This window comes from Lonchura striata, chromosome 10 (assembly GCF_046129695.1).
Source record: "Lonchura striata isolate bLonStr1 chromosome 10, bLonStr1.mat, whole genome shotgun sequence".
Classification (NCBI taxonomy): domain Eukaryota; kingdom Metazoa; phylum Chordata; class Aves; order Passeriformes; family Estrildidae; genus Lonchura; species Lonchura striata.
This window is the reverse complement of record NC_134612.1, coordinates 15,128,193-15,140,610: the sequence shown is the minus strand read 5'-3', so window position 1 is coordinate 15,140,610 and position 12,418 is coordinate 15,128,193. Positions and strand designations below refer to the sequence as shown.

The following is a 12,418-nucleotide window of genomic DNA, read 5'->3' as shown; positions in this document are numbered from 1 at the left end:
GCCTGCTGGCACGTGCAGGGCAGGCTGCAGCTCTGCTGGTGTCCCCGAGCTCTCTGTGCTGCCATGTGGACATGACACCTTTTCTTTTGTACCATCTTGACCCTCTATCCCTCTATCCGTGTCCCTGCAATGTGTTTGCCAGAGCAGCCCAGGTTTGTCACGGGGTCTGTGGCACAACGCAGGAGCCAGTGTGGTCTCCAGAGGGCCCAGGCATGGCAGGGGTTGGTCTCTGAGTGAAACATTCCCATTGCTCAGCCACACCTGGAGATCCCAGTTCCCAGCCAGATCCAGGGCAGTGCTTGCCCACCCGATGGGGCTGCATGTTCCCACCCCCATGGGCTTGCATCACACAGGATGAGGGCTACAGCAGCACCATCCATGTGAGAAGGAAAATAGGAACCCGATGGAGCAGTGATGAAATGATTACACCCAGAAGCTGACACACTTGGGAACAACCATGCAGTTGTTTGTATCCTGGCATGTCCATCATCCTTATAGCCTGAAAAATTGGGTGGGGTGTTTAATTCTGTGTCACAGGAACTGTGGTATTAGGATTTGAAAGTTTAAAGGGATAATGACTTAAACACGGCAGTTGTTTCTGGTCCCTCCCATCCTGGCCTCCTCTGACTGGTAAAGATTAGTGATATACTGGCTTCCTACTCAGCTCCTGTAGCTCTCCCAGGGCAAAAAAGTGCTCTGCAGCACACCCACACCACCAGGATCCCACCAAAATAAGTGTAGAATGTTTCCTGCAGATTTACAGCATTCTACATCTGTGTCATTATTTCTTCATGTCAGTAAAGGCAGCAGGAGATGAGGGTCACTGTCAGCCAAAGCCACAACACAAATTTGCTGGCAGGGTTTAGACAATGGGGAGTGCCCATACATCCAACCCTGGAGAGCTGGAAAGAGTTCCAGGCTCCTGTAGCAAACCATTTCCCTTCAGCCGTGGCTGTCATGTTCAGTGCAACCCTGCTGTGGCTGTGCTGTGGCCTCAGAGCAGGGGCAGGCCCCACACAGAGCCCCCCGGCCTGCTGGCAAAAGCTGTGCAGCTGGAAAGGTACAAAAGGCCTGAAGCAGGTATTTTTATTTCATTTTTAATGACTTGCATGAATGCTATTCAAGCAGAGTTGTCGTGGTGCCTGCTGAACACCTGCCAGGGCAGACGCAGCGCCAGCGGGCACTTGGCACGTGCAGCAGCAGTGGGCAGGAGGTCAGGCAGAGCCTGCTGGTGTTCAGGGAAAAGCCTCTGGAAGACAGAACAAGGGAGCAGCCCCAACTCTTTATGTCTGCTTACAAGTACAGTCAGAGCTGGCCTCTTGGGAGGGCAGAACCAGTCTCATTGAGGCAAGAGAAGGACACATATAGATATTGGGGCTGGAGTGATGCTGAATCTCTGGATATTTTTAGATTTAAAAGGGCAAAATCTGATTTCCAGCAAGGAGGTCTGCTGACTTAGCAGCAACACATGCCTACAGCCCTGCACTGGACAACTTTCAAGACCCCCAGCCTCAGTTCCCAGGCTGCAGGACTGACCCGCCATGTTTGGATGTTGCTGCAGCTAAGGCAGTGCCCACAGTGTAACTCAGACACTGTAGATTCCTGGCAGGCTCAGAAGCATCAAGACAAACTTTGGAAGCGAGCATGGGGCTGTGTAATGAACAATTTTTCCCCAGAACCAATACTTGCACATCACAACTCATACCCTTTCCCATGCATTTACTGGAGGACTGACAGCAAGACCAGAGTTTCAGGTCTACACTTCAGGGTTTCTTTCTTTCACCCATTAGCACTGACTCAGTTGTGCTGCAAAAGTCAGAGCAAGATAAAAAGAGGGGGAAAAGCGACACGGGGAATGACAGCAAGGAGAACCTCTGGGCTGGCAAACTACTGTTAGCAAAGAGGAAACTATTGTTATTAAATTTCTCAGGTACACAGAGAAATTCTAATGGATAATAAAGCAAGCAACAAAGTTTATCCCTGGTCTGGTGCTGTGTCACTGCATACCAGGAGTTACATCTCAGCAGGGCAGTTGGCTTGATCAGTGGGCATCATTTTCTCAGTGTTGATCTTGTAGGACTCGAGAACACTCTTCAGGTGCTCCACGGTTTCTGGGTGCATGTCAGGAGCTCTTGACAGAATCCAGGCATAGTCCATGTGGAAGAGCCAGAGGATGTTAGTGCAGGAGTAAACCAGGGAGTAATTTTCATAGTCAGTGGAGATGACCCAGTAAGGGGCAGCAGGCATGACTAGGAGAGAGGAGGGCACTGTTACTGCCGTGTGTAACCAGCTCTGGACAGCTCTGCAGCACCCCAGCCACTGTTGCTGGGACTGTTCCCACTTTGGCTGCTGCATACTTGTGGTCAGTACAGGCAGCTGTAATTTATAAAAACCTACCAGGACTCCTTATCCTGCCCATAGGAACTTGGGAAAGACACAAAGCCCTGACTATGAAGGTCTTTCTGGAAAGCTATGACCTGAACAACTCTCCTGGGCTGATGAAAGCCAGCCCAGCCTCACCAGTGTGGGGGTGCTGGCTGCCAGGAAGGAGCTGTAGTGCTGGGAGCTGACACTGGTGATAGGAGGAGCACAGACCACCACCCAGTGCCATGGGGAGCCCTGGCCCGGGGAGCCAGCTGAGCTGCTCTCTGGGGCTTGCACCCGGTGAAGGTGGCTGGGGCTGCACATGCTGCAGGTGAAATGGCTGCCAGTGATGCTGTAGCAGCACAGAATTAAGTCTGGCTGTGCTCATGGAACAGTCTTGTACTGCCTTTGCATCTACCCCTCCTCCACCCATTTCTCCAAATAACCCCTCTGCAAAAGAGAGCTCGGAAACTGCAGACAGAGGAAAGCGCTGTGCAGCGTGGCACAGCACCTCAGCAGGCCCCTGTTGAGTGTTAGAGTGACAAGGGAGGGAACAAGCTAACAAAACCATATTATTAATGGTTATTAAAAGCCACTTGTACGTAGAGGCAGCGTGGGCAAGTAGCTGTACCACTTGTGTGCAGAGAAACAGGCTTATTCTTGGCTCTTGCAGCACTGTGGGGCTGCCTCTGCCACCTCCCCACCTCCCTGTCCCCATCTGCAACATGACCTGGAGGGACAGCAAGGCTGCTGATCTTTCTTGCTTTGAGATCAGCTGGTGAAGAGTTCTCCACCACTGAGGGGGCTGTAAATGGCATATCAGTGTCACCAAACTACTGCCTGCTGGCCACAACATCAATTTTAGCCCTTTACTGCTGTGCTGAAGTCACATGGGGAGCTCCACGCGTTGCTTTGCAGTTTCTGCCCCCGGTGCCACGGCACAAAGCTCAGAGCACAGCTCTGCCGTGGCGCCTTCCCAGCACACACTTACACCAGCTAAAGCGGACGCCCAGCTTGGCCGGCTGCTTCACGTCCATGTGCATGAGTTCTCCTTCAGCTTCATTGATTTTGCCATTGGCACTAAGGGGAGAATGACAAAGGTGAAAAATAAAGTCAGGAAAGTGGGAGATCTCTTTTTTTTTTTTTTTTTTTTTCACTTCCATTAAGTCATCCCTCCTGACACAACTACCTGCCAAGAGGTGGCTGAAATAGGTTCTAGTAAACCCCAGCATCCCTGAGGATGTTTTCAGCAGACTCAGGGCACAGCAGGCCCTGGGCCAGGTGCAGCTAGGTAGATGGTCTCTCAGGTTAAACCACCCCAGCATCCCAGGCTGCCTCTCTCCAAGTACCCCTGCCAGCTGGGTGTCCTTTGGTTCCTGGGTGACAATGACAGAGAGGAAAGAGAGCAAGACTGCTCTGCACTGTGTGGGAGGAACCCAGCATGGGAGGATGGGAGGTTCCCATCCATGATCTTGGATGTGCCAGGGAGCAGCTTAGCTCCTGGTAGTTGTGGAAGGCATGTGTTCACTTCTGTTTAATCACCTGGGTTTTTTTCCAGGTCACTGCACATTCCTCCGCACGCAAATTACCTGTACCTGTGTGGTGAGCCAAGGTTTCTTTGGCTGCTTGTTCAGAGCACTGCCCTGCTGGCAGCAAGCCCCATGACTTGAGCTGCCCAGATCCTAACAGCATTCTCACACAGATGCCTCAAGACCTAGATGCTGCTGATCAGCTGATGCTGGAGCCATGTACACCCAAAATATCCCTAATATTTCAGGGTCCTGAGCTGCTGCAGTCGTGACAGCAGTGACTGGATGAATCTCTCACAGATTAATGCAGGCACAAATGAATGTCCAGCTGTTTGCCAGGCACAGCCCGAGCAGTGATGCTGCTGAGACAGTGCTGAGCACTCTGTGAACAGCAGGGATGCTGCTCTGCTCTGGACACAAGGGATGTGTTCCTATGCTGCTCTTATTGTGAGCCAGAACAAAGTCCCCATGCCATGCCAGGAGCACAGGGGACAGCGCTGCATTTACTGCTCACTCCCTCTCATCCATTCAGCCTCTCACAGCAGCAGCCCACAACAGCACAGACTGGTGATGGAATAAGATTAATTAATACCTGCATCTTTCTGTGTAAAAATCCAGGAGGCCTCAGGATAATTGCAAACTATCCTAATTCCCTAATAAAGGGAAAAACATTCCCTTCACCACTGATTTAAACTGACAATGATTTCCAATCCCCTTGCATAGTAGTTACTACCTGTGCAAGGTAAATTCTCCAGAAATAGGCTGACAAATATTTAAGTAAAAATTACGCATGTGCTTTGCCTTCCCTGCCCCTTTTTCTTGCATCTCTTTACTCTGGAGCTGAGAGGAGCACAGGGCACAGGCACTTCTGAGCATACAGGGGCACAAGGTAGTAGCTGCCATCCCATAATCAGCCCCATGATGCCCCCAGAAAAGGACCAAGGCATCCAGCTTCTCAGACATCTCTGGGGCTGACAAGCCAGTCAGGGGGGACATCCAGGCTATTTAACACTGAGGTCACCATGTACATTTGATCTATTTTCTTATCACTAACCTTGGACAATGAAACAGAGACCTGGTGATCCTCAGGTCACTGTCAGGAATCAGAGACCCACATCTCTCAGCAGAGCTACTGCAGCCACAGGCTGCCTCCCCCAGCACCCTCAGCCCCAGACACGGTTTATTTAGAGAAAAATGAGCACCAATGACAGCAAGAGAGGTGACAGGAGTGCCACTGCCACAGTGAGGACATGGCCCGAACACAAACACTTACAGCATCTCTTTGTTGACCACCTTGAACTTCCCGTTCTCCTTCAATGAGTAATTTGCCTGGATGCAGCTTCCTTTCTCAAAAGTTGAGGGCAGCTTCTCTATCTCGTACCATTTCCCCAAATACTGACAGAAGAAAGTTTAAAGAGATGTTTTTAACATGAGTGAGCTGAGGCAGAGCAGCCTGGCTTCTCTCTCAGCACAGTTTTTGCCCTTTAGTGGTTGGGGGGTGAGCAGAGCTGCAGACCCACACTGGCAGCTGTGGCACAAGGTGTGACAAGACCTGCCACCACCCCCTGCACCCAGGCAGTTTGCTGTCAGTCCCATGCCCACTTAGCTTAGCTAGCTACACCCTACGAGATTTTTAGAAAACTTTTCACACCTTGTTGATATCGAATTCTTCTTGAACTGATGGATCTGGGCATGGTCCCATATGAAACATCTGGCCTTTCCCAATGCTGAAGAGGCTGAGCAGGACCGAGAGCCGCACTGCTGGGCCCAGCATGGCTGCGCTGGGATGCAGGCGGGAAATGGACCTGGGCAGAAGGAAAACAGCTGAGCTGGGGCCTCCCTGGAGACCCCACACACTCCCTTTGTGTGAAATGAGGGATAGGACATGCAGCAGGGCACCTCAGGGGCACAGCAAAGAGGAAAGAATCATTAGAGGAGTACCAAGGAAGTCCCAAGCCCAAAACAGTCTTAAGCCCTGCCTGTGCTCAGGCTGTGTCCAGCAGCCCCACGAAAAGCCAGGCAATGCCTGGTGAGAACTCTTGTACTCATCACCCACATGTGACACCTAGCAAGATGCAGGGGTGATAAATGTCCAGGGACCCACAGGAGCATCATTGTTTGTTCAAAGCTGAGGCAAGGAAAAATGCAGGATGTTTGCTTTAAAATGATAGAGCACAAGGAGCATACTTCAGAGCCAGCAGAGATCTGGAGCCCTGGGACAGGGACATGAGCACTGTACACCTGCAGTGTACACCTGCATGGCAGGAGGGACATCCCCAGGTAAGCCAGGGCTGCCTGACACTGCAACAGGGTGGGAGAAATGGCGCAGCTGCCTCTGGAGGGGTCTTTGTGCCAGGATATACACAGCACTGCAAGGTGGGGAAGTACAGATTCAAATCAGCACCAAATACAATATGAACAGACCCCCAAAAGCATGGGGTGAGGAGGGAAAGGAGAGGTTTTCCTGCAGAGCAGAAGCAGGAGCTGTGCTGCTCACACACAGTCGCTGGAGCCAGAATGCTGCCCACATGCTTTGGGCTCTGCTTGGGGCAGGTTGGCATGCACAGACCCTGCAGCACTGGGCTGCTCTGCTTCCCTGGCTGGAAGCTCCTCCACAGGAGGAGTGGTAACATTTTCACAAAGTTAAGAAGAAAAGCCCAGTCTGTCTCCAGCTGCAGGCACAGGCCCTGCTACAGGCACACAGACAATCCCCATTTTAAATCTCCAATTCAGACATACCTTAGTGACAAGGCGCAGTGATGCTCCGCAGAGGACCAGGGCGGCAAGGAACAGCCCTGTGGTGAGCTCTCTGCTTCTCTTTATAAGTGTGCTGGGATCATCATTATTCAGCTCTGGCACAAGCCACTCCCTGGTCCTCAGCGTGTTTAGGTTTTTTGGCAGGCCAGTGAGCTGCCTTAGATCTGCAGCTGGTACGAAGCTGGAGATGGGCTGCAACTTGGCTGCTCAGCCAGGCAAACAAAGGCACCCCACGTGTCTGGGCATCGCCTGCAGCTGCAGAGCTCTCTGACTCGCAGCCACTCGCTAAAGCCTGGGTGGGTGCAATGGCAGGGGAAGGACAGGAATGCCACAGCCTTTGAGAGGGGCTGGGGACAGCAGCAGCTCCCATCCCATCCTCTGGTCCAGCAGCAGCCACGGCCATGCTCCAAGGGGGGACATGCAGCCTCCTCTGCCTCCTGCTTGAGCCCTGGAGATCCTCCAGGCCACTGCTATGTCCTTGTCCCCACCACAGTCACTTGCTGCGAGTACATGAGGAGCGCGAAGCAGTGTGTCACAGGTTTGTCTGAGGAGCTGTAAGACGTTTCAGCAGTTTTCTTCTAGACTTTTAAACCCTAAACAAGGAAAGATACTGGTGCAATTAAGTTCCTGCTGACCTGGCACTTTTTCCAACAGGTGCCCAGCAAATGCCTTTGACAGCAGAGCAGCCATGTGTGAAGACAGCGGGTCCCAAAAGTTATGCAAGAAGAGTTAAGTAATTGACAGGAAGCTCTCTGTGTTTAATTACATTTTAATCTAATCTCTGTTGAGACTTTCTCTCTCCAGGTGTGTTTTTACATGCTGTCCTGCATGCCTTACTCACACATGCACACACACACGAGCTCCTGACTGCTCAAATGCCACCCCAAGAGCCACGGACAGGTCAGTCCTGTCCCCTCCCAGGGTTGTGCAGCCAAGGTGTGCCCCGAAACACAGCACAGCCAAGGTGTGTCCTAGGACCTCAATGATCACCAGAGCTGTGCCCGGCTCATCCAGAGCCAGCAGCACCAGCTGGGGGTGAACGGCCCAGGGGAGCACACGGTCCATGGTCTGCCCCAGTGCCTGGCACAGGGCAGTGGATCATGCAGGGCTCTCCCTGCCTCCATACAGCTCATTAGTGCTTTGCCAGCCCCCCACGTCCTTGATGGGGCTGCTCTGGCTGCCCATGTCTAAGTCAGAGATATCCTGCAGACTTTCCGTAAGCCCCACATTCACCTGCATCTCTTGCAATACAAACAGGTTAGAAGTCAGGAAATCCCTGGACAGACCCTGACCTGAATGCTACAAGTGCTGCCATGCTGCAGTGCTCTGGTGGGATTCCCCACGCACTGCACACCAGTAAGCAGTTCTTCTCCTGAGCTCAGCTGCCCACATCCTGCAGAGAAATCAGAGGAGAAAGTCCTGCAAAAGAGCTAGCTTGGCCACAGTGGAACATTTGCATGTGGAGGTGTGACTGTGTGCTTATCCACATCTGCACATGGAGCATTCTCCTATGGGATGGAGCCAGGACTCCTTGGCTGCGGGGGCAGCAATGTGCCCTTGGCTGGAATGGTTCTGAGGAAGCCTTTTACACTGCTGCAGCAGGAGGGGCTCCTGCTTGCTCTGGCCCACAGGTGCTGCCCCAGTACCCAAGGGCTGCCCTGCAGTGCCAGCCCTGCCAGGGATGTAACTGGGCTGGGCACTGCCATTTTGGCTCCGGACATGCTGGAGCCAGAGTCACACCAGAGCATCGAGGTGTTCACCCAGCCATGCTCCATGGAACTCCTGCTGCAGGAGTGTGCAGGAGTGGGCCATGTCCAGGATGCTGAGAAGTCAGGAGCCAGCAGGAGCTGACACTCCTTGGGCCCTGCTAGGAGTGGAGATGATAGGTGGGGTGGGTTCAGCTATAGCCATCACCCCCCTTGCAGCAGCACCAACAATGCTGGAAGAAACCCCATCTTTGCAAGAAATCCCACATCCAGCCAAAGGCAGCACCCTCAGAAGAGCAGGAGCTGCAGTGGAGCCCTATTTCTTCACTGACCACTGCCAAGCCAAGGAGCACCCCATGGGTGCCAAGGCACTGCACATATGATGAGAGCTGACAGTTGAGCTCACTGCCACTGCTGGGACATCTCCACACAAGCACTGGCTGCACCTTCCCCAGGGGCACATTTCTGGGCTCTGGCTGACCACAGAAGGAAGCACCCAGGTATCTGCTGCTCACCTCTTGGAGAGGAGCAGGTTTGGGATGCTGCAGCTGAGTCCATACTTGGGGCCAGCTGGCCAGGACATGTTCAGTGGTCACCCCAGGACCCTCCTGTCATTCCACCTCCAGCACCACTCGCCTGCACAGACCAGAGCCTGCTCCATGTCTCACCTGTCATTAGCCCACAGCAGGAGTCTGCTCTGAGCCACTCCAGAGCAAGGGCTCGGAGAAAAGCATAACCTTATAATTGCACCTAATTGTAGGGTGGGAGCATCATTTCCACCTGGTAAGTAGTTTGTACCCTGGAGCAGAGGAGGGGCCACACATAAAGGGGCAGGAAGCTGGAGCAGGGGAGGGAGGACAGGAAGGAGGAAAGCTGTGGAGAAATCAGGGCAAGGAGGGGGGGCACCAGACACGCTCGGAATGCTCCATGCAAGAATGAAACCTCCCCCACATTTCTGGGCAATGCGGCAGCTGCAGGGCAGGCTGCGGGGCTGCGCTACCGCGGGGGAGCGGGAGGATGGGGCAGCGCTGCCGGCAGGACAGGCGCTGTGAGCGGGGTCCGCAGCGGTGGGTGGGTGCAGAGCACACACGGGGTGAGGTGGCATGAGCCACCCAGCATGGCCAGGGTGACGGGGGGACAGCGTTTACAGACACGCCACATTGGCTGGGATATTCCCACGCTGCCAGTCGCCCTTTCAGAGACAAAGCTCATCTGGCTCCAGTGGGACGATGCAACAGCACTGAGTGCTGCCAGCAAAGAAAACCCCTTGTTAGAGCAAGCTGGAAGTGCAGATAAAGTTCAGCCAGCAGAGGGCTAGCACAGGGCACTGCCACTCCACCTGTGACACTCTACCTGTAGCCGACCTGGCTTAGTGCAGGAGTGAGATTGTCCTGCTGCACAACCCAGGTATCAGCTCTTGGCAGCTATGGAACAGAGCAGCTTCAGCCAGCCAGGCCTGGTGGGCACCTGGCTCCCCAGGGAAAGGCTGTCATACCACACTGGGTCTCCAGCTGGGACTTCAGCAGCTGCAGAGAACCAGGATAACCTGGGAGTGCTGAGAGTCCCACCATGGAGACGACATTGTTTGCACAGACAGCTCTTCCTTTTTGCCACTACCATTCATGGTGCCTTCCATTTTGTTTTTCTTCCTCTTCTCCAGAAAATGGGGCTTTGTGTTGGACAACAAGTTGCAACATGCATGTAAAAAAAAATCAACAAGTAGGAGACAAGACAGAGTAAAGAAAAGCAGGTGGGAATTTTCCTCTGTTTGTAGGAGTGGCAAAAAGTGCTTTGAAATCTGTTTATGCAAAATGGTGTAAAATTTTTAATTACACTTAAGACAGCAAAGGAAGTAAACAGACTCTGGATGCATGAACTGGCCTCTGGGATATGGAAACTTGGTCCCAAGTGCACAAAAGATGTTGTGATTAATTTTTACACAATTAGTGAGTAGCTTTCTACCTTGGAAGTTATCCAATTATGTATTCAAAACACAAGAAACCAAAGAAAGAGAATGTAGGAAGTTAGAAAACTAAAAAGGGTATTATTATTTAAGGAACAGTCCCTATCACGCAGGCCAGCAGTGTTTCTGGCTGTGCTGAGGAAGGTTACACAGCCTAACTGGCATTGCCACCAAGATCTGAATCCCTGCAGAGAAAGAAGCCAGAGGGATATTTACTCTTCAGAAAGTAGGAAAAACAAAACTGAGAGAAGGAAAACAAGGTCTCTGTATACAGAAATACACTGCAGATCTGGACCAGTGGCAAAGCTTTGGCCCAGTGCCATCTCTCCCCTGTGGATGTGCCCACTATAAAAACCAGAGTTGAAGCAGTGCCCATAATCCTGGGGTTGTGCTACATTCCAATGCCCCACATGAAGCGCTGCCTGATGCTGCTAAATTAGGTTAAAAAAGTCTTGTTGATGCATTTACTGCTGGGTTCTCCCAGCAGAGCCTGGATACAGGCAGAGCAGGCATTTGGCCAGGTTTGTCCTCACAGAGAGGAGCAAGGGGGGCACAGCCTAAGGGGGCAGAGTAGGACATCTCCAGTGGGTGTAGGAGCAAGATCCCATGTGCATTTACCAGGCTCCTGTGGGCCCTGTCTGAGAATGCCCACTCAGATTTGAGCACTGTGGGCACTGCAGGGCCCTGGCTGTGTGATTTGGCTCAGCACAAGAGAGCACCCCAGCTGCCCTGCCCTGCTCTGCATTCCCCAGTGGATTCATTATGCTTTTTTTCTCAACCAGCATCATTTAGCCTATTGAAATACACTGTAAATTATCTAAAAAATGTCATTAAGTGTGTTTAGAGAGTTTTTTCTGCAAAGGGATTTTCTGTTCTCACGGAGGAAGCACAGTGATCTGTTCACAGTATCACCAGCTCTGTCCAAGAGATGCCCAAGTTAGGCTATTTAAAGCCCACAGCCCTATTTTCTACAGCTAAGCCATATTTCAGCCCTTAGCTCAGGCATGTTTTAATGCAGTTATACAATTTTATTTTCTATGACCTATATACAACCTACATCTTCCTCATGACACAGATTTATAGTGAGTGGGTAATCGCAGCTCTGCTCACGGAAAGTGAGAACAGCCTCTGCTACATTAAAGAATGCAATTAAGAAATCTCTTGCAGATTATGCTGTCCTGCCAGCCAAGCAGGAAGCCCTTTGGCAGGGATGTGGGCTCTCCTGCTGCCAGAGCACTTTGGAACCTGATTCAAGACAGTAACTTGCATTCCAGGAGCCCAGGAATCACACAGGGAGTGCAGGGGTGGCCTCAGACTCTCAGATATCACTGGCTCTTAGGCCTCAATGCTGTTTTATATATGTTTTACATATACACCAGGAAGACCCAAGGCACTTCGGGTGCTGAAGGACTTCTTGATCAGCCAGCCCAGCATTTCCTTCCCATATCTCTGAGTCCCCCAATCTCACACCACAGGTCAGAGGATAATTTTAAGAATACCCTTTCTGAAAGAGCAAGTCTCATCCCTCCACACAGGCTGAGAGCACAAAGACACTGGCATATGTGTTTGGCTTTGCCTGTGAATAGCTGCATTGAGGCCACTGAGCCCAAGCACACACAGCTTGCATTGAAACACAGGCCTAAGTGTTTACTAGACTGGAATTTACATTGTACAGAAAATAAATAACATAAATTCAGTGGTCAGTGCTCTGACTTTGGTGCAATACATGGTTACAATATGAAATGGCACAGAGATACCATTCATGGTGAGTTTCATTCAAACCAGTTGGGAGATCTTAGGAGTGATTAGTTTAGACAGCATTAAAAATGCTTCTATCTGTGCTGCACCCCAGGAATACTAGTTATACATACAATACTAATGTGTATTTCAGTGTAAAGAGACCTGGCATGAGGACATGGATGCATTATCCACATGCCACACCTTGCATTCCCTGACATAATTATTCTTGAGAAATGGCTGTTACCCAAGGACTAAAACAAAAACTTCTTGCACCAGGACAGATATACAGGAGTGTAGGAACTTCCTTGGGATGCAATAGATCAGCCTAGGACTTATTTTTAGTGCCTATGCAGAGACAG

The 12,418-nt window shown here is 51.5% G+C and overlaps 1 protein-coding gene across 1 annotated transcript; it reads right to left on the bottom strand.

The window, feature by feature from the left end:
• Positions 1-1,748: 1,748 nt before the first annotated feature.
• Positions 1,749-6,726, bottom strand: APOD (apolipoprotein D). The gene is made up of 5 exons (XM_021536810.3): positions 6,633-6,726; positions 5,545-5,698; positions 5,167-5,288; positions 3,356-3,444; positions 1,749-2,249 (listed from the first exon to the last, which is right to left on the bottom strand). Exons 2-5 carry the CDS (start codon positions 5,665-5,667, stop codon positions 2,014-2,016), a joined length of 570 nt encoding a protein of 189 aa, XP_021392485.1. The 5' UTR covers positions 5,668-5,698; positions 6,633-6,726; the 3' UTR covers positions 1,749-2,013.
• Positions 6,727-12,418: the final 5,692 nt, after the last annotated feature.